This window comes from Ostreococcus tauri, assembly GCF_000214015.3.
Source record: "Ostreococcus tauri WGS project CAID00000000 data, contig chromosome 05, whole genome shotgun sequence".
In the NCBI taxonomy this organism is placed as follows: Eukaryota; Viridiplantae; Chlorophyta; class Mamiellophyceae; order Mamiellales; family Bathycoccaceae; genus Ostreococcus; species Ostreococcus tauri.
In genome coordinates, this window is record NC_014430.2 from 315,448 (window position 1) to 339,801 (window position 24,354).

The following is a 24,354-nucleotide window of genomic DNA, read 5'->3' on the forward strand; positions in this document are numbered from 1 at the left end:
GTTTAGCTTCAAACCAGCGGAGTCAGCGAAGACGCCCGAACCGGCATCGGCGCCGGCGTTTAGCTTCAAGCCGGCGGAGCCGGCGAAGACGCCAGAACTATCATCGGCGCCTGCGTTTAGCTTCAAGCCAGCGGAGCCGGCGAAGACGCCCGAACCGGCATCGGCGCCGGCGTTTAGCTTCAAGCCGGCGGAGCCGGCGAAGACGCCAGAACTAGCATCGGCGCCTGCGTTTAGCTTCAAGCCAGCGGAGCCGGCGAAGACGCCCGAACCGGCATCGACGCCTGCGTTTAGCTTCAAGCCGGCGGAGCCGGCGAAGACGCCCACACCTGCGGCTGCGCCTTCCCTGAAGTCTGTAGAGAAGGTATCTTCACTGCAGAGCGAAGCGTTTCGAGTGAAGACTTATTTGGCAACTCCACCGGCGAATCGCGCAGCAGCGAGTGGTACACCCAAGTCTCCAGTTGAAAAGGGAATGGATCTTCTCAAGAAGCTGAGCATCGGAGCCATTGACGTCAGCACTGCCGAGATTGAGCTTAAAGAACTCTTCCTAGAAACGACTCCAGTGAAGAGCTCGAGGAAAGAGTGGTCGAGTGCTATGCCTGAGAAGTTCGCTCCGATCGACACGACGACTTCGCCGGCTGTTGATTTGCACCAGTCTCCGCTTCCTACTTGGGGCAAAAGGCTTATGGAAATCAAACAGTCCAGAGAGCAGAGAAGCGCGGGCATGGAAGCTGACGGGTTGAAGACGATTGAGGATGACATGGCATCCGTGATCGCCGAAGTGGGGGCGATGTTGGACGACGTGTCCGGCGTCACGAAGGAGCTTAACAGTCAGATCGCCGGCGTGCTACCAGGGAAAGTCGACATCGAAAAAATTGAACGATCCGCAGCGTCTATCAAGGCGACGACGGAAACACTCTTGGATGGTAGCGGGACGCTACGAAGTCGACTGAACGAACTCTGGGCCGCAAATTCGGCGGATGAAACTCTGCGATGTGAACTTGAGAGTTTGATTGCGGTGGCGTGCGAAGAAATGGATGAAAGCTCGAGCGCTGAGGATACTCGTGAACTCTCTCCAGCGTTGAAAGAAGTTCAAGAAAACATGCAGACGGACATGCGCAACGTTCTGGAGATGGCTGCAGATCTGGAAACGGCTGTCGAACGGCTCGAGGCTGCGAAAAGAGAGGCAAACAGACCTAAGCCAAAGACGATTATTCGTAGCGGCTTGGTTTCATCAAAGACGGACGCGGCGAAGAGTATTACAGCTCAAATGAATGGAATAATGAAGGCCATATCGACCCAGGCCGCGGTTATCGAGGCACAAGCGGAGAAGTTGGATGCGCTCCTCGCGCGCGTGCAGGATCAAGGCGTGGAACGCGTGCCGATAAAGAAGAGCGTAAAGTTCAAAAATGATGCGGAACCAGTGACGAAAGTCGCCACAAAACCAGAACCTGCTCGCGCTCTAGAACCAATGCCACTCAAGACGCCCGTCAAGTTGACCGCACCAGATGATGACGACGACAATAACGGTGATGTGGAGTCCATCATCATGTCTCGGCTCTCATCGACGAGAATCACGACTGTCAAGAAGAGCGTGCCGTCCCCGAAACCGAAGCCAGCGACGCCGATCAAGTCACCAGCGTTAGCACCACAACCGACATCTGCGGTAAAGTTGTCTGAACCCACAGATGATGCGCCTACGACAGGATTTAGCGCCAATTTCTTGACGAATTCGCAACAAGGGTACGCAGCGGCGCAGAAGGCCGTCGAGGATGACTCGCGAATGGCCGCGCCTCCAACCTTGTCGCAGGCAGCAGTTGTCTCCGCTTCTCCGCCGACGAAGTCCGCTACGTCACCCAGTTTCAAACCAGCGTTCGGCTTCACTCCTGTGCAAGAAGCGAAGACTGAGCAAAAGCCGGCGTTTGGTTTTAGTGCACCTGCAGAGGCCAAGCCAAACTCTTCGGAGTCAAAAGCAGCGTTTAGTTTCGCACCTGCACCGAGCTCAGCAGCTGCGACTGAGTCCAAGCCTGTAGATTCTAGCAAGTCGACGGCACCAATTATGGGTTTCAGTGCAGAATTCTTGGCAAAGGCAAGCAGCGGTTATCAGAAAGCTCAAGCAGCTCTCGAGGATGAGCTGAAGGGAACAACCAGTGAAGAGAAGAAAGCCGAACAGAAGTTTAGTTTTGGTATATCGTCCTCTAGTTCAGCGGCACCTTCGACGACGGCAAGCGGTGGTGTTTTTGGAGCACCGGCTTCGACACCCGCTGGCGGTTTCTCGTTCAGTATTTCATCGAGCAGTGCACCAGCGGCGAAAAATGAAGAAAATGATGCGCAAGTTGCAGCCGCGCCTCGCGCGAGTGCTCCAGCTTTCAGTTTCGCGGCGAAACCAGTCGAGGCAAAACCGGAAGACTCTAAGCAAACGACAGATCCAGCGAAAGGGGGGGAATCAAGGAAGCAGGCTACAGCTGAGGAGAAGGAAGCGTCCGCTCCAATCGCTGCACCTCCGATGAGTTTCAGTGCTGATTTCTTGGCCAAGGCAAATGCCGGGTATTCAGCCGCCCAAAAGGCTTTGGAGGACGATCTTGCGAAGGCCACGCCACCGCCAGGAACGCCGCCGGCGTCTTCAACAAGTGAAGGCGCTTCTCTGGCAAAATCATTCACCTTATCGGGCTCTGAGTCGACGAGTCCTGCGCCGAAGTTTGGAATCGCTCCTGTACCCAAGCCAGCTAGTGCCACGGAGACAACTCCGTCGAAACCTGTGTTTGGATTCTCTTCAAGCCCCGCTACGACGGCAACTACTAGCACATCCACAACTTCGTCCACGACGGGTATTTCCGCCGGGCTCAGTAGTTTTGGTTTTGGAAGTGCGCCGGCGAGCTCGGCAGGGAGCGCGTTTGGTTCTTCCTCTCCTTCCTCAAATCCGGCTTTCGGTGCAACAAACGCTGCCACGGCGAGCACGCCGGCATTTGGTACGATGAGTTCATTTGGGACCACAGCGACAACAAGTGCCCCCGCTTTTGGCTCGCCGTCTGCCTTCGCTACAACATCGAAGACGGCTGCAAGTGGCTTGGGATCAGATGCAAGTGCACAGTCCACTTTCGGCGCAGCGGCCGCATCTTCGGCCGGGTTCGGTAAATCTTCCGGATTTGGCGTATCGGCAACAGCTAGCGCGCCGGCGTTCGGTGCTCCGGCTGCGTTCGGCGCTGCGTCGACGACGAGCGCGCCAGCTTTCGGAGCTCCAGCGGCGTTCGGTGCTGCAGCAACAACTAGTGCCCCGGCATTCGGTGCGGCGAGTGCGATTGGAGCTATGGCGTCGACGAGTACACCCGCGTTTGGCACACCGTCCGCCTTCGGAGCCGCAGCAAGCGGAGGAAGTGGCTTTGCGGCGGCGGCCAGTAAACCATCTGCTTTTGGAGCAGCCGCAGCAACGGCGTCGCCTGGCTTTGGCGCTTCCTCTGCCTTTGGGGCGGCCTCGTTGACAAGTTCTCCTGCGTTTGGTGCATCATCCGGGTTCGGCGCAGCGGCCACTGGCTCGAGCGGCTTCGCTTCGGCTGCGAGCAAACCAGTCGTCTTTGGTGCTGCAGCGGTAACCGGAGGTGGTTTCGGACAGGCTGCGAGTGGTTTCGGCGCATCCACGGGCGGGACATTTGGAGCCGCCGCCACGCAGTCGTCAAGCGGTTTCGGACAATCTGCGAGCGCTTTCGGCGCGTCCACTGGTGGGGCATTTGGAGCCGCCGCCACGCAATCGTCAAGCGGTTTCGGACAAGCTGCACGCGGTTTCGGCTCTGATCAGCCCTCGGGCGGGTTCGGACAAGCGTCGAGCGGATTTGGCCAGGCGTCAGGCGGATTCGGACAGCCAGCCGGAGGATTCGGACAGCCAGCCGGAGGATTTGGACAGCGACCCGCTTCTGGAGGCTTCGGCCAGCCGGCGAGCGGATTCGGCCAGGCACCGAGCGGCTTTGGACAGCAACCTGCTCCTGGTGGATTCGGGCAACCGGCAAGTGGTTTCGGCCAGCCTGCGTCTGGCTTCGGACAACCCCAGTCGCCGAGTGGTGGTTTCGGATCAAGCGACCCGGCTTTTACACAGATGCGCCGCTAGTGGATTTCAGCAATATCGAACGAACGGTGCGGATGAGTTGCGCCACTAGAGAGGGGAAAGAGGACATAGATAAAAACATAGACGAAATTCTAACTCGCGATTCGTTTAACCGGAGACATCTCAAGTCGTTTTACTGATGCTAACTCTTCCATGAGGGAATGATTTTCGCGCATGATACGATGGAACTCTGAGCGCCTCGCCCCCGTTTCTGTTTCCAATTGTCGTCGTAACGCCGCAACCGTCTTCTCGAGATGATCTCTCTGGCGTCTTTCCTCGCTTTCAGTAGCCTCATCTCTCGCCCAATCGATGGTATCATCGGCTGTATACTTATGGTACATCGATTTCACACGCTCCTTCAGACTTTTTGCGTCTTGAATGCTCCCCACACACGTATGTAGATCGTGCTGAAAACGTTTCACGACCGCAGCGGTATGCGCGGTTTGCTTTCGAGTGCGAGCCAAGTCTCGCTGTAACGCATCTCTTTGAGACTTAATATCCCGAACTTGACGCACAAGCGCCGAATTCGAGTCGTAATATCTCTGCAACTCATCATTCATGGTTTCAATCTCTTTCGTACGCTCATTTTCTCGATCCTCCAACGTGACTAGCTCCGATTTCATAGCGGCAATTTCTGAGAGAAGCGCGGTGTTACATTTATCAGCTCGTGACATATCGGAGTAGCCCTTTGCAAGAAGTTCATTCTTGCGCTCGATCACTCGTTCGTGTGCGTCGACAGTTTCATGCAAATGCTGCACCTCACGCTCGAGATCGGCAACCTTGTCTGCCAGATTCGACTTTTCGAGAGTAAGAGACTCGATTTCTCGTAAACGATCGTCTTCATGCTGTCTGACGATGGCATACTTCGTCTTCGCGACACCGTTCTCGCCTCTCAGAATTAAGCAATCTTCATGCTCCCTCCGAATACGCTCTTCGAAGCTCGCTTTAAGCTGCTCTATTTCACAGTCAACTTCCTCATCGATCACCTTTCGCGCACGTCCGAACGTCTCTCGCATTTGTTCTCGTTCTTTCTCAAGCTTTTCGATTTCTTCCTTTAGCTGTGTGACCCGCATAGCAAATTCTTTCTTTATCTGTTCCACGGATTCTTCGTGTTGCGCTGCACATTGGGCGTTAAGTTCATCACATTGAACCTTGGCCGCATCGCTAGCAGCTTTCAGCTCGTTGAAGCGACGGACTTCTGCAAATATCTTACTAGTGTACTCGTTCTCCATCGAAATGAGTCTATTCTCGTTGTCCTGGACTGTTCTCTTCAGTTCATCCTTCGATTCGCACAAAATAGTGTCTCTCTCGAGCTGTAGAGCAGAAACGCGTTCTTTCTCATAATCAAGCGAACGTGCGGCCTCTTCAGCCTGACATTTGAGCTTCTCGTTCATACTCGCCGCCTGTAATCGCAGTTGATACTGCGCTTGAAGTGAAACTTCTTTCACGTGAGTCTGGAGTTCGCTTATGCGTTGATGTAATTCACCGAGATCATCACGTGCGATGAGCACCTCATCCACGAACAAGGTGCCGTCCGCCGATTTCATCAGCGTCGAGGACGCTTCAGCGATGCGATGCCCCGCGTCTCGAACGTCGAAAGTAAATATACATCCATCACTTCCCGTAGTGTGCAGCGTGAAACCGTCCTGACTGAGTCTGAGTGCGGTGATGCTGCTTGAGTGTCCATGATACTCTGCGTACTCGCCGGTGAGAGGAACTTTGTAGGCGCGCACGCCACCTGCTGAGGTCGCTGCGAGGAGCACATGCGCCGATGCGCTATAAGCTACGTGTGTGAGAACGACGTCTTCAGACGAAAATTCTCGTGTAACCTTGAAATCAGTGTCGAACTCCCTGAGTTTTGCATCACTTGAACATGCTACGATCCCACCAGTGTGGCGAATGGTAGCGATAGAGGTGTATATGCTACCTTTGCGTACGTGCTCACGTACTCGAGCCTTCTCGTCATCTCTGCTCGCGGCCCTGATATCCCACTCATAAATAGCACCATCAGCTCCGGATGATATCAAATTAGCGTCGTTACTGTCCCAGGTAAGCGATTTAACTTTTCCACAGTGACCCCGTAACACTGCTATACACTCGTGCGTGAACGTGTGATGCACATAAACGGTTGCTCCGACGGCACTAGCGAAAAAATGGCCTCCTTTTGAAAACTCGACAACACGGCATGCTTTTAGTGTAAACTCTTTTACTGTACGAAGATCGCAGTTCAAAATATGCATCAGACGGAGTTTGTCGCTGAAGCCGACGCAAGCGATCCAGCCGCTCGGATGCATGGATACACTTAAAGGATTGTCGAGAAAGTCTTTCGATATCTCGCACGAGTTCGAAGCCAAGTTCCACACTTTCATGGATTTATCCGAAGCGCTCACGCTCAGCATGATTGCGCGGCCGCGACAAATATCCATCGACGAAACGCTTCCCAAGTGTGAATAAGTGAGCACGCATTTGAACTTCATCTCCTTCGCTTGCATGATGTCTGCGTTTGTTAAAGAGAGAAACAACACGCGTTTATCGACCAAGGTGCATATCAAACTATCACCTGTCGGGGACACGTCAAGGCCCATGATCTCGCACGATTTAGCATCGACTTGCTCCGCGTTTGCACAGATGTCTTCGGTCAGCGCATCACCAACTTCCGCAGTCGTCTGAAAGTTGTTTGAAGGCGTCGTATCAAATAAATCATCACTCGAGCTCTCGCACGCGGCGATACGTTTCACACATTTGTACGGCACTGCACTTTGCAATTGTTTTCTCGTCGGCACCCTGGTGACGATCACAACGTCGCCTCGATCGCCTGCGGCGATGAATCCAGACTTGTACATCGCAATGCAACTCACGCGCACGCCATTTTCAAAGTTTACCGCCGGAAGAGCACTTTCATCGCTCGATCCACCGCCTCGATACACTCCAACGGTACACACGACCGAATCTTCATCGAGAATGATGACTTCACCCGTGCTCGTCCCGATCGCGACGTGTTTGTCTTTACCCTTCAACCACGCATGCGTGAGCGCTTCGCGTCCCTCATCCTTCATAAGCTGATTCAGCGGTCTCACCGTGAGAAGCTTTATCGTCGAATCCGTCACCCTGTACGTCTTAAACGTGCCACCGGTACACACCGCGCTGATAACGTCGTGATCGTGCGGAGAGAACGACACGTGCGTGATTTGCGAGCTGAAATCCTGCGCGTTCGAAGAGGAAGTCTCCGATGAAGCGCCCACGCGTCTCGGCGGTGGAAGCTCGACCGGCGATCCATTCGAGAGATTCAGGTTCCAGCAAATCAGTGCGTGCGCCAATGTACTGTACGCAACCAATTTTCCCCCGTCGTCCGAAAACGCGAATCCGTCCAAGACGACGTCTTCCTCCTCCCTCGACCCAGCGTGCCTCTTCGTATCCCGCCGCAGCGTCCGCGTCCTCTTCATCGTCTGCGAATCGTACGTCGAAATCTCAACCGTCGCCGTTCCATCGCTCGCGCACGTCGCGATCGTCGATGTCCCAGCGTGCGCGCACGTCGCCGATATCCTCCTCGCCGCGCGCGTCGTCGCCGGCGGTACGAATCGCTGATGTCCCGTGGACGCGTCGTGCAGCACCACCGAGGCACCGGCGACGGTACATATCGTCGTCCCATCGACGTACCGCGGCGACGTCCCGCGCGCGGCGTCGAGGCCGAACGCGCGTCGTCGCGTCACCGTGGACATCTCGTCCCGCGTCCGCCCCCGCGCGCGTCGACGGCGTGTGCCGGGTGCTATTTATTCCGCGCGCGCCCGTCAACGATCGCGACGCGCGAGCTAAATTTACCCCACCGTCGACCGCGCCCGTCGCCCCCGTCGCGCGCGATGGACCGACGGATGGATGAATATTTTCATCATCCATCGCGCGCGCGTCGTCGACGTCGTCGACGTCGCGGCGTCGCGCGATCGCGTCGAGGCGCGCGCGTGAAAATCACCAATGGTCCGCACTCGACGCCGCGCGGACGTCATGGCGTTCGCGCGCTCCGGGCTCCACGCGCGCGCGGCCGCGCGCGGGCTCGCGCGATGGACGACGCGCGCGCGCACCGTGGGCGTCGCCCGCGACCGCGCTCGAGCGTCGCGGGCGTCGCCGAGGGAGGATGACGCGACGACGCGCGATGATAGCGTCGTCACCGAGACCGACGCGACCGCGCCCGAGCGTCGAGGACGGTTCGTTCGCGCGTCGCCGAGCGCGTCGGCGCCGTCGGCGCCGCTTGGGTCGGGACCGGGGGACGTCGGGACGTCGGGATCGGCGCCGCCGGCGATGAACATCAAAGTTATCCCGCTGGAGACGACGAGGTTCCAGGGCGTGGCGAAAGCGACGGAGGCGGAGAGCGAGGACGAGGTACAGTTCCGTCGAGGGCAGTTGATCGCGGGCGACGCGTTGGCGTTGGTGGTGTTCGCGGCGATCGGGAGGGCGAACCACGGGGAAGGTTCGGGCGTGGTGGAGGCGCTCGCGACGGCGGCGCCGTTCGCGCTCGGGTGGTTCGGGGCGGGTACGTTGATGGATGCGTACGGTGACGACGCCCGAGGAAGCGACGGGAGCAAGGCGGCGGTCGTCGCGGCGAAGACGTGGGCGATAGGCATTCCTGCCGGTTTGGCGCTTCGGGCGCTCGGGAAGGGGGCGGCGCCGCCGACGCCGTTTATCGCCGTCTCGATGGTCGTCACCGCCGCGTTCCTCGTCGGCTGGAGATATGCCTTCGCGCGAAACAAAGCGCCGATCGGTAAGAACAAGCGCGGGAACCCCCTCGAATTCATCAGTCTGCTATCCAGCTTGGTCAAGCGATGGTGAGCGCGTCTCCGCGCGCGTCTCCATCTTCCGAGCGCGCGCCGCGCGCGACGATGTCATCGACGCGTCCATCTCAGCGCATCCAGTCGCCGCGCCTCTTCCCCCGCGATCGCGCGCTCGATCAACGCACGCTCTACATTTTCCCTTCATCCTCCCCCGTCGACCGCGCACCACGAAGACGCGTCGAACGCGCCGACGTGCCCTCTGCTATCCGCGACCCGCGCGACCACGACCTCGCCTTTGACCGCACTTCGCCACATCGCCATCCACAAAACCCGTCGCCGCGCCGTCGACGCCGTCTCACGTCGCGCGCGACGGCGTTCACGGACGCGCGCGTGGACACACCGTCGACGGACGTCCGCGCGCCGGGCGTCGCGCGCCACAGCGCGTCGCGGCGGCGTCGCGGCGTCGGATCGAGCGCTCGAAACTCGCGCGTGACGTCCATCCCCGGTTCGCGCGCGCGAGATGTCGCGCGCGGGGAAGAAGATCGTCGAGGTCGACTCCGAGGGAGAACCCGTGGAGGAGGAGCGGGAGTGGGGAGAACAGCCGGCGCACGCGGCGAAACGGGCGGAGAGACGGGCGGATGCCATGCGCGTGCTCGACGTGGGGTCGAACGACGACGCGAGCGCGGTGAAGCAGGCGTATCGAAAGCTGGCGATGCGACATCATCCGGATAAACATCGGGATGATCCGGAGGCGGAGCGGAAGTTTAAGGAAATCGTTCGGGCGTACGATACGTTGACGCGAGAGTACGGACTGATGGGCGACGGTCACGGGGGGGGAGCGTTTCAGGACAGGTTCGAGACCGCGGCTGACATGCGAGACTTCGCGGCGAGCTTCTTCGAGAGCTTTTTCTTCGGTGGTGGTGGGATGGGAGGTCAAGGCATGTTCGGTCGTCGAGGCAGTCGAGACTACGACGACGCGAGCAGCCGCGACGACTACGACAGCGAGGACGACTCTCTAGCTAGCTTGGAAGATTACGACGATGAGGATTACTCCGACGACGAAGAGTACACCGATCTACACAATTTCTTCGAGAGCGAAGCATCCGGATGGGCGCCGCGAGACATGCCCGGGAAGTGGTTTGGACGACCTAGAGATAGTCAGGGCACAACGAGCAAAGGTAGACCTTCCATGACGGATGATCAGCTGTTTGAGCACTTGGAGCAGATGCGAAAGGAAGCCGCGCGTTACGCCGCCGAGCTTGCAAAGCAGGAGAACGAGGCTCGTCGTGCGAACGAGCCTTTGGAGAAGCTCCAGAGACCGACCATGGTCTCTCGCACTGACGATTCCATGACGCTCAATCTGTCGCGCGCGAAGTCCACAACGCAGAACTTGCCTCAAGATCGTTGCTGGGAGCTCAGCATGAAGAAAGAAAAGGATCAAAGTTATACGGTGTACGATACCGTGAAGGGAACGTGTGTTGTGACGGTGACCAATCTGTTGCCCGGGACGAAGTACGCATACAAGGCGCGAGTCGGTCGCGTCGACGAGTCCACTGGTGAGGTCACGGAGTGGGGTCCATATAGCGTAGAAAGTATGTACGCCACTTCAGGCAAGGCACCCGTAGGAAATAGCGGCAAACAGAGCGAAACTAAAGGCGAAGAGGTTGTCGTCGAAGCTGGTATGGGTAAGAAGGCAAAGAAGCGCGCAGCTAAAGAGCAGGCTGAGAAGGAAGAGCGCGAGCGAGCGGCCGAGGCTGAGAAGCAAGGTACTGCGACGGTGGTCGATGAGGCGGCGGCTCGACAGGCAGCCCTCCGAAAGGCTGCTGAAGAAGCTGCGGAACGTGAAATGGCCGAGATGGAGGAGATCCGAAAGCGTGTCGAGGCTGTGAAGAAGCCGGATGTGGTCAAAACAACGGCCTCAGCTGGCGAAGGCTTGTCAAAGAAGGCGGCGCAGCGCAAGAAGAAGAAGGAGCGCGCTAAGGCTGAGGAGGCAGCCAAAGCTGCGGGCGTTGATGTTCAATCGGTGCCTCACGAAACGGACGAAGAACTTGCAAGGCGCCTGCAAGCCGAAGAAGAACGCTCTGCGGCGGTGGATGCTCGCTATAATCAAACGACGAAACCGCCCGTACCCACAGGCCCGCCGCCGTCATGGGCGGCGGCACCGGCGATGCGTATGCCCGTTAGAAAGGTCGAGCAAGGCGCCACAGTGCAGGCATCGTACGGTGCTCCTCAACCACCGCATTCGGCGCCACCTCCGGGTCAGAGCAGGATTCCCATTCCGAGAGTGAACGACGAGCTGCAAGGGCCACCACCGCTTCCGCCGGGACCTCGTCCCACCTCGGCTTACGCCACAGCACAAGCACAGATGCCACCACCGCATCCCGCAGCTTCCACGTCGCCGCAAGCTGTCTCGGTTTGGGGCAGCGGCCAAAGTTTGGGAGTCACCGCGGCTAGCACGTGGGGCGAAACTAAAACGATGCAACCGGCGATGATGGCGCCTCCATCGCAAGCGGTACCTCAGCTACAGCCGCAAGGTCAACCGGCGTCGTGGAGTCCTGCGAATAGCAACTGGCAACCGATGGGTCAAGGATCTGGTATGGGCACTCTGCCCGTGGATTACGGATTTGCGTCAGAGTCGCAACGTTTGCCGCCCTCTACCGACTTGTTTCCGGCGGTCGATCGGAACTGGGCGCCATCCCCCGCTCCGGCTCCGGCTGCGGCTGCGACTCACTGGAGCGGTCAGGCTAGTTGGAACGACGGCGGCGGCGCGCAAGGCGTTCCCGGCGCAGACTGGGGTCTCGGCGATCTGGGCGTCAACGCCGATCTCAATCCCGGCACGCCCAGCTGGAGCACCTTCGGCGGCACATCCCCGGTCACCGGTCCGGGCATGTGGTCCAACCCGCAGAATCCCAACGGTCTCTCCGTCGACGTTGAGCGCATGCGCCTCGGCGGGCAGCGCCAGCAGCAAACCGCTCCGCGCTCGCCCGCCACGCCCGACGGGGATCCGAATCTCATCGATTCTAGCCTTTTGAGCTTCCTCGGATAGCGTGTAACGACGCGCATCACCCCTAAAAATTCGTCCCTCGACCTTTTCCCCCACCACGCCTTTCAACTGTCTCCCGCAGCTCAACACATCGCTCCCAACGCGACGTCCCGCACACGCGCGCGCGCGATCACGCGAAACCCACGACGCATACGCGCGACAACTTCGTGCGTCGCACGCGCGCGCACCGTCTCGCGCGGCGGCGTCGTCGCGAGCGCGAACGGTGCGCTCGACGAGGGCGAAGGAATCAACAAAATCTCAACCAGTCGTTTCGATCGCGATGCCGCTCGGCGTCCGACGTCCGCGCCCGGATAAGGTCTGGGAGCGCGGTTCGAGGGTGGACGTCGTCTTAGAGCGCACGCAGGACATCGATCGCGATCGGACGATCGAGTGCGAGGTGGCGCTCGTGGGCGCGAGCGCGTGGCTTCGAAGCGGGCGGACGACGCTCGTGGGCGCGTGCGCGTTCGAGGATGATGCAGACGAAGTGCGGCTGACGTGGACGGTCCCGGAGGACGTGCCGACTGGGGAGTATGAGTTGCGAGCGCATGTGCCGAACGCGAAGCCGGCGATCGAATCGTCAACGCGGGTGATGGTCGCGGAACGCGTGGCGTTGGTTCGGACGAGCGCGGGCGAGGCGCGGGCGATGTGGGATCGACGAGCGGTCCCGAAGGATTACTCGATGGAAGACGGATGGAAACTGGCGATTGATATCGTTCCGGAAGTTCGGGATGGGGAGGATGTGAATGCGGTGGTGTCGCAGGCGTTCATACTCGCCGCGGAGAGCGGACTGAGGACGCACACGAGGGACGGCACGCGCATCTTGTGCGACATCTCGACGGCGGAACGGGACAGTCAGAGCAAGAGTCTCAGGTTGCTACCGAATCGTGTGTGTGAGATCGGGATATGCGCCTTCGGAGACGATTCTGAGGTGATGCAAGATTACGTCACGTCTCGTGTGCGAGTGGATATGTCCCACACGAAGTTTCAAGTCATCGCCGGTGGACATCCTTCGCCTTCAGGGCGATGCATTCGCGCGGCCGAAGGATATTACGTGAGAACACCGCCGCCGAAGACAGTACTAGAGAAGAAACAGGAGGGTCAAGAGTTGAAAGACATGACAAACATCGACGAAACGGACACTTTCACCAACGAGGTTGTCACGTTGGGACAATGGGGATCAGTGGAGGGCGCGGATGGATGGCGACAGGAATCCGGTTTGAACGTGCTCGTCGTTCGCGCTGATGATTTTCAGCCAATTTACGATCGTACGTGGGACATGAGTGGAGGCGCGCGCCGAGCGAGAGCTCTAGAAGAGTCTCTTCAGTCATTTATGAAGGCATTTTTTGATGGTGGCGAAGTTGACATCGCGCGTAAGAGCGTGCCAGAACATTTTCTGTGCATCACTTCCTGCGGTCAATGGAGTGGTGGCGCTCCCAAGGTCAGCGAAAAAGTCGGAAAAGTATTACAACTCGTCCTTGTTGGCATTTTAGGCGCCGATCAGGACGATCCGGAAGTTAGTGCGACCATTCAGAAAGCTCTGGCGGCGCCGGACAAGCCACTTGCCATGGCAGTGATGTCGTATGGAAACGCGAAATCCGACGAGGTGCACACCTGGATGAACGTTGGTGAAGCAAAGAGTAAGGCGATAGTTCAGGTATGCTTGAGTCACGCGAGCGGCGCGTGGTATCCGACGTTGATTCAGAGTGGCGTTGGTGAAAAGTCCTCGGATTGGTGCGTTCCCTGGCGACAGTTTGGACGAGAGGGATGGAGCGTCGCCGATGACGCCGCCCGAGTGGAGCGGTATTCGCAACTCATAGCGGATGTTCGTCACATGGTGTTCGACACTAAGAGTGGTACACGGGTGAGCGTGCACAATTTAGTTCGCTCTCTGGTGAAGTACGCGACGCGCAAGAGTGGAGACAAGTCGCTGGTACCCACCATCAATATGCTTCTGGTTGAAATAATCCTCTCACGAGGAGAGCTTGCGTCGGTTGAGTGTGTCAACGCTGGTGTGATTGAGTACGTCATTCATCGCGTGCTTCCTTGCTTCAACGAGGACGGATCACATGACAAACTTGATGTTCTAGACAAGGCGTACATCAAATCGTTTCTTAAATTGCTCACGGTGGATAACTTTGCAGTCTACGCCGAGGCTATGCGTAGAGGCAGTGCAGAGGCGGCGCTTCGAGTTGTACGCGCATCATGGAACGGAGAAGCTACCTGCTTCGACGCCAGTACGCGTGATATGGCGTTCGAACTTGCTGAGCACATGGCGCTTACCGATTTAGTCACGGTTCAAATCACTGCGAAGAGCGATGACGTAGTCTCCACGTTTACAGCCATTCGATCCAGCTTAACCTGCGTGTCACCCATCACCGCATCTACCTCTAGTAAGGTGTACATCCTCGACATCGAAGCTCCGCTCGGGCGTGATGGACTCATAGAGATCCCAAAAAGGTCTCGAACATGCGAATCGGCGTCGCCGACGATGACACCAGCGCAAAAAATTTTACAGGCATACGATGAAATCTTGGAGGGTTCGGATTCGCCGGATAAAAACGCTGATAAGGATTGGACGATGATTGAGCCGAGCGAAAACAAACAGATGAAGGAAGTAGTCGTCGCGGAACCCATTCTGGAGACACCGCAAACCTCGCAGAAACAACCGCCGGAGGATAGGGAATCAGCTCCTGAAGATATCTTCGATGGAATCGTCGTTCTTTACCCTAAAGACAACGATTGGAACACGCATGTCGCAATGGTTCGACAGGCACCAAGGATCGTGTGGCGCGCACGAGAACGAGGCGCTCGAGCTGTATTTTTTGTGTGGCCCAAACGCTTGCCGACGTGCGTCCCTGTGCAACCACTCCAATCGAGTCCGAATTTCGATAACTCGACAAACATTCCGAGTTTCGTCATGGATCATGAATCTTTATCCCGGTTGCTCTTGATTTCCGAGGATATTGAGTTTAAAATCGACATTCCGAGTGGTAGATTTGTTGGTGCTGCTGAAGCACTCGCGAGCCGAATCGGCAAAAAACTCATGGAAGCGTGTGCAGATCGTCCTCCTGCTATACGTGAATGTGGAACTCCACCGATAGCTGGACGCTTTCGAGGAAGATTCAAGCCCTGTGAGGCGCAGAGCTTACTTTGCAACGAGGAGACAACGATACCGAGCACGCCCGTGGCGTCTACCAGTGAAGGTTTTGCCGTTTCACTGATGCGGAAGATGACGTTTACGCAGGGCGACCAGAAGAAAGAAGAGTCATCCAATGATGACGCAAGCGAAGAGAGGAAGGATGTGAAAGAAGAACAGAACATGCATTCTCTTCGAAACCTGAGTCAAAAGGTCGCTGCTCCACCAATGGATGAAAACTCTTATCTGGACGCGTGGCGAAGCGCTAACTTGGATGGCGGAGTATCGCACTGGACGCGAGCGATGCGCCTCGTTAACGCTTTAGGTGATCATGGACACGGAATGTTGCGTTCAGCGTACGGCATGTGTCAGAATGATACCCGACCGGTTCGCGTTCTAAGTCTGGATGGCGGCGGTATGCGAGGCATCGGCACACTCGTCATGTTGGAGAGAATACTAAAAGAGACAAACAACTGGTGTGTGGGAGATTGTTTCGACCTCGTCGTGGGCACGTCTACTGGCGGCCTCATCGCGGCGGGCGCCGGTCTTCTTCGCATGACTGTCGATGAGCTACACGAGCTCTATGCGAAGATGGGTGATGAGATATTTCCCCGCAAAGCCGACTCGTACATGACGCAACTATACAATCAAGTTTCAGTGACCAAGTTCTATAATCGCGGTAGAGAAGAGGCGAGAAGCTTCGAGACCATGCTGCGAAAGGCTCTCAAGGACGAAGGAGAAAAGCCTCTGTACAGCATCACCTCACACCCTCGATGGTACTCATCGAGATCTCCACCACCGCACGTCTGTCTTGTTTCGCATCTTGTCAGTCGCTCGCCTGCAACGACATTCTTGATGCGGTCTTACAAACACGACGCTCGTGGAAAAAGTCATCTCGGCCACTTACCTGGTGAGCATCGCGTGAGCTTGGTAGATTCCGTCCGGGCCACGACTGCGGCGCCGTGGTTTCTGGAGGAACTCAGAACGAAGAAGCAAATCGGTGGCGGCGGCGGATTTTCGCGCGACGACAAAACCGGTAACGCCCGTCAGGGAGACTCGGGCGGACAAGCTTCGCCAAAACCCTCTGACGGAAAGCAATCGACGGAGGACGAACATCATCATGATATCGGCACCATGCCAACGAATGTGGAGGCAGAGATGAGACTCATCGACGGAGCCATTGCGAGCAACAATCCCACCGCTGTGGCCGTCTTTGAGGCTCGTCGTTTGTTCCCGAAGTCCCGTCCTTTGTGCGTGGTGTCCTTGGGAACGGGGGCGGCGGTTCCAAACTCCCGCGACGCGGCCGCATCGAGCTTTCCGTGTTGGCTTGACAACACCATTCACGCGTCTTGCGACGTCAACCAAGTCGACGCAACGATTCGTCACTTGCTCGGCGGCGACGACGCCTACTACAGATTCCAACCCACCGCCGATATCTTCGGTTGCGAGCTCAACGATACCTCCGAGACCACCGCCTCCGCGCTCAAGCGCGCGGCCGCGGCGTACATGGACTCTGTCGCCGCGCAGGTGCGCGAAGTCGCCGAGCGACTCCAACGAGACGACAAACCCGACGTCGACGTCGCGTGCGACTCCCCCGCGCCCTCATCCTCGTCGTCGAATCATTAGCCATTGCATTTCACAACACTCCATTCATTCAGTTAGCCGAGGACGCGTCTTCATCACTTACTCCAACGCCGCGTCCTGAACTTGGAAAATCCCACTGACCGTTATCGACTTCAACCAACGATGCATCGCCATCGTCGGCCGCCTCGGCGGCGACGTCCGCGCTCGATGCTCAACCTCATCAAGAAGACGGTGACCGATCGCGTGTCCGACGCCATCGCGCACGCGTCCGCGCGCCGCGACGTTACCGCGCGCGGCGTCAAACTCTCGAGCACGGGCGCGCTGCACCTCGAGAAAACGTCGGGCGCCGTGAACGCGCTCGCGCTCGTGATGCGCGGCACGGAAGACCCGCGACTGGTCGGTGCGTCAAGTGATGGCGCCCTGCGGGCGTGGAGCACGAACACGGGGGCGCTGACGTCGAGGGTGCGGGCGCACGAGGGCGAGGCGCGGGCGTTGGAGACGAGCGGGACGGCGGGCACAGGAAAGATGCTGTTGATTAGCGCGGGAGGAAAAGGTGGGGTCGTCGTCGCTCGAGATGCGATTTCGGGGACGATTGAGACGGAGCACACCGGTTTGGAGGGGTTGGACGCCGAGCTCGGGGAGGTTCGGTGCGTCGCGGCGCTGCGAGACGGGCGCGTGGTCGCTGGCGATGACGAAGGACGGGTCTTCGTGTGGGAACATAAAGATACTCTTCCCTGCTGGCGATGGTCGACCAAGGTAAACGTTGGGGTGGAGAGCCTGAGTCCACGCGGGAGGGGTAAAACACCGAGGACGTCGCCGGATGCGGTTAACGCAGTTTGCGGATGGACGCATCGGCAATCGGGCGAAGAGTTTGTGGCGACCGGAAACGGACGCGGATCTCTCCAGCTCTGGCGCATGCATCAGTCGAAAGCACTCGCTACGTTCGACGAGGACGAGGGTGGACATCGTGGGGCTATTCACGCTGTGTGTGACAACGACGGTGTCATCATCACCGCTGGTGCGGATGGCCGCGTCTTGGCATGGTACGTGAACGAGAACGGCGAACTTCTTGGTCCACCCGAGGCAATGGACGTTGGAGCACATCACACGGGATCGGTGCTGAGCGTCATAAACATATCGCCGGGAGTTGTGTGCACGGGAGGCACTGATCAACGCGCGTTGATTTGGGACGTCAAATCGCGCGCGATGATGTTTGAATGTCCCAGTACCAAAGCGGGCGCGGTAATGTCATTGGCGTTTGACGATTCCGCCGACGTCTTGTACACAGGCTGCGCGTTGAACCAAATCTCGCGTTGGGAGTTACCGATGGGAGAGCGAATGAGTCCTCGTGAGCACGCGAACGATCTGCCACTTTTGACACGGAAACTGAGCTACGACAGTTTCGAATCATGGGACCAGAACGACGCGCCCGCCGCTCATCAGAGCTCCGTCTCTCATGGGAGTGTTGCGGTGGAGACGAAACTCGATACCTCGAGCGAGTTGACTAGCGCTCAGTCGATGTTGGTGCGCGTCACCGAGGAGCTCGATGAGATGAAAATGTCTGACAGGATTCTCTCACAGAAGGTCGCAAGTTTGGAGAACGAGTTACGGGCTGAGCGCGCATCACTCGCATCTGCTCGCGAAGAAATCGAGCAGCTGAGGAGACCGGCTGCGCCAAAAGGAGAGACATTCGACGCGACTTTGAAAGCAAAGTGCGAGAAGATGGAATCGATCGCTCGCAAGCAAAAGAGCAAGATTGACGAGTTGAAGTCTACATTGAAGTTGGCCGTGGACGAGCGACGCGACAAATGCGATGAATTGGAGAAACTTTCGAAGACAGTCGAAGGCTTGCGAAAAGAGCTAGAACTCGCTCGTTCTAGCGCACCTGCAAAGGACGCTACGTCGCTGGACGTAGAAGAAATGATGGCTGCCGCCGAGCGAGCTCTGTTGAGCCCACAGCAAGCAAGCGAAGAAGCTCCATCAGAAATCATGCGTGAATTGCACAGCATTCGCGAAGAATTTATTTCAGCGGAACAGACGATCTCCAAACTGAACTCGCGTCTGAGTTCTGTCGAAGAAGAGAAAGAATCCATCTCTGCGCAACACGCAAGGTTGGTTGACGAGACCAGCAGACACGCGGACAAACTAAGAGCTGTTCAGGCGGAGCTCGACGGCGTCAGGCAAGAATCCGATGCCGCGCTGACCGCACTTCGCGAGCAGTTGGATCAAGCTCAAAACAGAGCCAATGCTTTAGAGAAAGAGCTCAGCGATGCGAAGGTCACTCTGAGCGCAAGGGATGCGGTCGCGGATGAAAACGCGAAATCTGTGGATGTGTTGACGGTGCTCCAAACTGAAAACGCCGCAAAGGACAAGCGCATCAAGGAACTTGATGCAAAACACAGTCTAGCGAGGCAAAAGCTCGAGAACGCAGTGACGAAGGGCAAGGGGTTTCAACAAGAGTGTACCGAGCTTAAGATTAAGCTGCAGAATGCGCAAGACGAGGCGGATGGCCAACGCAAAGAACTTGCTGAGCTCAAATCGCAGCTCAATGCGGCGCGAACTTTGACGGATGAGTTTGAAAGCAGGCAGGCTCTCGCAGACGCTGAAGCGGAACGTGTACGAGCTCAGTTAAGCGAAGTGCAAGGCGAGGCTTCGAAGAGCGACGAAACTATGGCTCAGTTGCACGAAGACTTGAAGCGCGCAGACCAGCGAGTGCGCGAAGCGGAGGAGTCGGTTGCGTCGAGTGCAGAGCGACACCAAGCTGAATTGAGCGAATTGAAGCGGAAGTTTGACAGCGCAGTTCAAAAAGGCAAAGGATTTCAGCAGGAATGCGCGGAGCTCAAGAAACAGTTGCAAGAACGGGAAGCCACGCATCAAGAGAAGTGTGACGCGATCATGTCTCGGGCGGGGCTCAATGAAGCTAACGTTCAGAAATTAGTCGACACCATGAGCGCTCAGCGCGAAGAACTGGAGCATCTAAAACAGGACTTTGAGAACACAGAGAAGATGAGCAGAAGATTGCAGGAAGAGAACGCTAAGCTCAAAACCACAATGGAAGAACGCACCGGCGCGATCGACGCCGCTAGAGCTGAACTCAAGGAGGCGCGGTCCGAAGCACAGCGCGCGATAAATGAGCTTAAGTCGTTGGAGTCGCAGCACAAAAGTGAGATCATCAAGTCGGCGCAGGACATTGAGCGTTTGCGCGAGGCATTGTCGACAAGCGAAGTCGAACGCGGGCACTTGGTATCACAGATGAGATCTACGGAAGAGGCACAAAGTGAGTTGATGAAATTGCGCGACTGTATACAAACGTATGAAGCGGAGATGAGTGCCCTGAAAAGTACCGTAGAGACCGCTAAGGCAAAGTTTGCAAATGCCGTTGCGAAAGGCAAAGGTTACCAAGCTGAGGCGGCGAAGTTACGAGAGGAGCTCGATCATGCGAAAGATACGAACGACCAGGTCGAAGATCTATCATCTAGCCTCGAGATAGCAAGTAAGAAGGTGAGTGAGAGTGCCAGGATCATCGCTGAAAAAGATGAGATGATTGCGCGGCTCATCGCACAACTGAAACAATCACAGGCCAGTCAAGGAGAGGACGAACGGGGCAAGAACTGGCTCGAACAACAAGCGAGAGCCACTGCTGAGGCTCAGGCAAGTGCCTTGGCTGATGAAAACGAGCGGCTGCGACAGGAAGTCGCTGCGGCTTCCGCCGCCGCGCAGGAGGCGTGGGCAGTTGCGTCGAGTCACGGAGTGCGTCCGGGCGAGTCGAGACCAACGAGCGAAATCGGGTCTCCGGTGCGTGAAGGGTTTCCTTCGCGTGCGCGATCTCTGTACCAACATCCGACGTATCGCGGAGCCATGTCAATGATCTACGAGCGACAAGACTCTATGGTACCTCGGGAAGACTACGACCAAGTGAAGGAACACTGCGCGAAACTGAAGCGGGAACTGGAAAACGCCAAGGCTGCCGCGAAGGAAGCGGTTCAACAGGTGATAAATCGGTTAGAGATGGAAGTAATGGCGAAGGTTCACGCCGAGACACTCGCGAAAGCCGCTGAGGCGGAATGTAAAAGAGCTTGGGCGCACGCAAAGGATGCGTTGGCGACGGCTAGAGAAATCCAGAAGAAACAGTTGCCAATTCCGGTCGAATCGCTTAGACCGCAGCCACCGCCTGGGACGCGAGCTGCAGCGGCCATGGAGCGCGACACGTCCGGCGCGCTCATCATTCGACAGGAGCATCTGCTGTCGGTACTCATCGCTTTACTGGCCTTTGTCATCGGCGCTGTGTTCACAGGTAGAAAAATTCGGTAGCTCAGAAAATGCGCATAATACAAACAGACTACTTCTCAAAGATGTTCTTTATCCCGTCGAGCATACTAACACCCTTTTTCGGACCGTTGAAAGCGTCGAAAAGCTTCCCTAACGTGCTCTGCGGCTCGAAGCGAGCCATAATGACTTCGAATCGACTATCCTCTCGCAAACTCGCGATATCTGCATCTGCACGAATCGCCGGGTACTGATCGTACCCTCGTTCGAGGGCCGTCAGAAGTGACGCCAACCCTTCTTCCACGTTACCGATATTCGCGTGACAGCACGCCTTGTTGTATGCGATGGCGATCTCCTCGCCGCTAGAAAGCTCCCTCGGTTTGAACCCCGCGCTCGGTCCCGCCGGCGCGACGACTGATTTCCTGTATCGCACCGGCCCGCTCCCCGGCAGCGTCCCCGCCCGCTCGAACGTCGCCAACGCCTCCTCGTACTTTCCACTCGAGTACAACCTCTGACCCTCGGCGATGCACGACGCGCAATCGTTCGCCCGCTTCGCCTCCTCCGCCTCCGACGCCCTGAGCGCGAGCAAGGCTTCATCGTCCAGCATCGTCGGCGACGCCGCCCCAGCGACGCCCAGCATCGTCGCCAAGTCCGCATCGCTCATCGTTTGCGCGTCCACGCTCACGGCGACGTCCGTGACGCCCGAAGTATCGGCGACGAAGTCGGATTCGTCGACATCTGCTTCAGTCGCGTTCCACGTGAGCGGGTCGTTCGGGTCGAATCCCGCGCGCGTGATCGTGCGTGTACTCGATCGACGCGCGCGAGGGCGTTCGGCGCGTCGTCGCGCATCGTTGGACGGTGTCGCGGTCGCGCGCGTCGCGATCGCTCGCATCCTTCGTCGACGTTTTGTGAGGTACCTGTGTCTTGAGTGGATATGCTTGGCTGGACAAAGGCGAGCTAACGGAAAAATGAATTATGGTTTGTTTTGTAGACGTACACAGAGTGATCACCACCCGCCCCATCCGCCGCTATCGCCGCCGCGAGGGGCAGGGGAGCGCTCTCGGGAACCGTATCCATCACCACCGTAATCGCGACGGGGTGGGCGGTCGTTGAAGTCTCGACGAGGCGGACGGTCGCCAAAGTCGCGGCGCGGACGATCGGATCGACCGCCTCCGTCGCCGAAATCGCCTCGACCGCCACCGCCTCGACGGTCGCCGAAATCGCGACCGCCGCCTCGACCACCGCGGCGTTCACCATAATCGTCGCGAAAACCACCGCCTCGACCGCGGCCACCACCTCGACCGCCAAAGCTTCGTCCGCCTCGGCCCCCTCGGCCTCGGCCGCCAAATCGGCCGCCGCCTCGACCACCAGAACGTTCGCGGGTTTGCTCGGCCATGAGATCCGGAAGTTTGGTGCACACAGATAAGTCAAAACCGTTCAAATCGGTGACGGTTTCCAAATCGGACATGTAAGCGGCGTCAATATCGAAGCAAAGGCCGTTCTTGTTTGCCAAGAAGCGAATCTTACCACATCCGTCCGCGAGTTTGCGGTCAATTTCTGTGAGGGCACGAAGCAAATCACCGGCTCGAATCGCCGGCTCACTGTCCGCTGAATCGACAACCATGTAGGTACACGAATTGGGCGCGCCAGTGAGAAGAGAACGCGGGGGAGGAGCTTCAGTTTGTCCACTGATTGCTGCGAGTGCCGCGGCGAGGATCTGCGTGATGTCTTCTCCGGCGTCTTCTGGCAAGAGCTTCTTCGCGGTGGGAGCGAAGAACGGCAGCAGCTCGGAGTCGACTTTGGAGAGCGCGTTGGACGCAGTCACGGCACATGCATCCATGACTTCCGTTGAGGACGGGATATCGATGGCACGGAAGTCGCATCCCGTCTCCTTCTGAATACGGCGAATCATGTAAGACTCGCGATCTGTGTACATGGCAATCGCGGCGCCTTGCTGGCCTGCGCGCCCGGTTCGACCGCAACGATGCACGAATGATTCCACGTCGTTCGGCAGCTCGTAGTGAATGACCAAATCGACGTCGGAGATGTCCAATCCACGTGCGGCAACGTCGGTGGCGATGAGCACAGTGAACCGGTTGTCTCGGAAACGTTGAAGAGTGCGCTCGCGCTGGGCCTGCGCGATGTCACCATGCAGCACTTCGCACGAAACTCGCTTGCCGAGAGCGGCAGTTAGTTCATCGGCGGCGCGCTTCGTTTGCGTGAAGCAAATACACTTTTTATCCTTGGCGTACACGGTGACGAGGTCCATGACAATGGACGTGCGGCTCGTCTGCGACACGGCGCAGGTCATCAAGTCAATCGTGTCCGCAACCTTTTGCTTGTTATCCCCCACCAAATCCACCACCACGTGCTGCGCTTTCAAGAATTTCTTCGTGATTTGCTTCACCCATTGTGGCATGGTCGCGGAAAATAGAAATGTCTGTCGGCCAGCCGGGCAGTCATGCAGAATGGCCTCCACGTCCTCCTCGAACCCAACGTTCAACATCTGATCCGCCTCGTCGAGAACGACGAATTCGATCTCGGAGAGATCTAATGCGCGTCTGTTCATGAGGTCCATGATCCGACCCGGGGTCCCGACGACGATGTCCACCCCTCGGCGAAGCTTGGATTCTTGCTGCCCGATGGGCGTGCCGCCGTACACGCACGCGGTGTCCAGTGTCGGCGCGGTGATGAAGATTTCGTTCTCCACCTGCTTCGCCAACTCTCTTGTCGGCGCCAAAACGATGCATTTCGGGTTTCTATACCCTCGTCCACCGCTCCCGCGACCGTTTGACAGCAATTTTTCAATTACCGGAAGCGAAAACGCCAACGTCTTACCCGTTCCCGTCCGCGCCCTTCCGACCACGTCTTGCCCATCCATCGCCGGCCGTAACACCGCTTGCTGAATAGGAAACAACGCGTCTACTCCTCGCTTTCTCAACGCCTGCACCGTGGTCTCGCTCATTCCAAAATTATCGACATCCGCCGGGTCCGCGTCCGCCTTCACCTTTATCACCACCTCGCCCTCGTCCGCGACGTACTGCTCTTCGATCGTCATCTCGTCCTCGTCCGGGGTGTACAGCCCGCCCGTTTCCTCCGCATCGTCCTCTTCGTCCGCCTCGATCGCCATGTCGTCGAATCGAGCGAGCAAAACGTCGACGTCGTCCTCGAGGCTGTCGACGCGGCGAGCCGCCGCCGCCGGCCGCGTGACGTGGAGTCCGCGTGCGTTGACGTTGGCGCGCTTGGCGACCAACAGCGGGCGGACGACGGATGCGGTGCGCGTGAACATCGCGCGCATGTTTGTCGCGTTTGTGCGCGTTTCACCGAGCGGTCGCGCGTCGAGCGCGGCGCGGAGAGAGGAATTCTCGAGAGGGGTGTGACGTTTCGTCACCCACGCACGCGGGTGTTTTCAAAATGGCAAAGCGGCGCCCGGAGCCGCGAATGGTATTGAATGATAGATATTACATGC

General features: G+C 57.8%; 8 protein-coding genes across 8 annotated transcripts; 5 read left to right on the forward strand and 3 right to left on the reverse strand.

Annotated features, from left to right (window-relative positions):
• Positions 1-592: 592 nt before the first annotated feature.
• OT_ostta05g02050 (unnamed product) lies at positions 593-4,096 on the forward strand (the record flags this gene model as incomplete). Its single annotated transcript, XM_022984236.1, has 1 exon — positions 593-4,096. One exon carries the CDS (start codon positions 593-595, stop codon positions 4,094-4,096), a length of 3,504 nt encoding a protein of 1,167 aa, XP_022838988.1.
• Positions 4,097-4,185: 89 nt separating this feature from the next.
• On the reverse strand, positions 4,186-7,812 carry OT_ostta05g02060 (Quinoprotein amine dehydrogenase, beta chain-like; the record flags this gene model as incomplete). The annotated part of the gene is made up of 1 exon (XM_003079261.1): positions 4,186-7,812. The coding sequence occupies one exon, from the start codon at positions 7,810-7,812 to the stop codon at positions 4,186-4,188; it is 3,627 nt and encodes a 1,208-aa protein (XP_003079309.1).
• Positions 7,813-8,092: 280 nt separating this feature from the next.
• On the forward strand, positions 8,093-8,914 carry OT_ostta05g02070 (Protein of unknown function DUF3054; the record flags this gene model as incomplete). Its single annotated transcript, XM_003079262.2, has 1 exon — positions 8,093-8,914. The coding sequence occupies one exon, from the start codon at positions 8,093-8,095 to the stop codon at positions 8,912-8,914; it is 822 nt and encodes a 273-aa protein (XP_003079310.2).
• Positions 8,915-9,376: 462 nt separating this feature from the next.
• OT_ostta05g02080 (Fibronectin, type III) lies at positions 9,377-11,902 on the forward strand (the record flags this gene model as incomplete). The annotated part of the gene is made up of 1 exon (XM_003079266.2): positions 9,377-11,902. The coding sequence occupies one exon, from the start codon at positions 9,377-9,379 to the stop codon at positions 11,900-11,902; it is 2,526 nt and encodes an 841-aa protein (XP_003079314.2).
• Positions 11,903-12,179: 277 nt separating this feature from the next.
• Positions 12,180-16,661, forward strand: OT_ostta05g02090 (Patatin/Phospholipase A2-related; the record flags this gene model as incomplete). The annotated part of the gene is made up of 1 exon (XM_022984237.1): positions 12,180-16,661. The coding sequence occupies one exon, from the start codon at positions 12,180-12,182 to the stop codon at positions 16,659-16,661; it is 4,482 nt and encodes a 1,493-aa protein (XP_022838989.1).
• A 120-nt stretch (positions 16,662-16,781) lies between these two features.
• OT_ostta05g02100 (WD40 repeat) lies at positions 16,782-20,930 on the forward strand (the record flags this gene model as incomplete). Its single annotated transcript, XM_022984238.1, has 1 exon — positions 16,782-20,930. The coding sequence occupies one exon, from the start codon at positions 16,782-16,784 to the stop codon at positions 20,928-20,930; it is 4,149 nt and encodes a 1,382-aa protein (XP_022838990.1).
• A 28-nt stretch (positions 20,931-20,958) lies between these two features.
• Positions 20,959-21,549, reverse strand: OT_ostta05g02110 (Tetratricopeptide-like helical; the record flags this gene model as incomplete). The annotated part of the gene is made up of 1 exon (XM_003079269.2): positions 20,959-21,549. One exon carries the CDS (start codon positions 21,547-21,549, stop codon positions 20,959-20,961), a length of 591 nt encoding a protein of 196 aa, XP_003079317.2.
• Positions 21,550-21,842: 293 nt separating this feature from the next.
• Positions 21,843-24,174, reverse strand: OT_ostta05g02120 (Helicase, C-terminal; the record flags this gene model as incomplete). Its single annotated transcript, XM_022984239.1, has 2 exons — positions 21,843-22,244; positions 22,279-24,174. 2 exons carry the CDS (start codon positions 24,172-24,174, stop codon positions 21,843-21,845), a joined length of 2,298 nt encoding a protein of 765 aa, XP_022838991.1.
• Between the last annotated feature and the right edge of the window lie 180 nt (positions 24,175-24,354).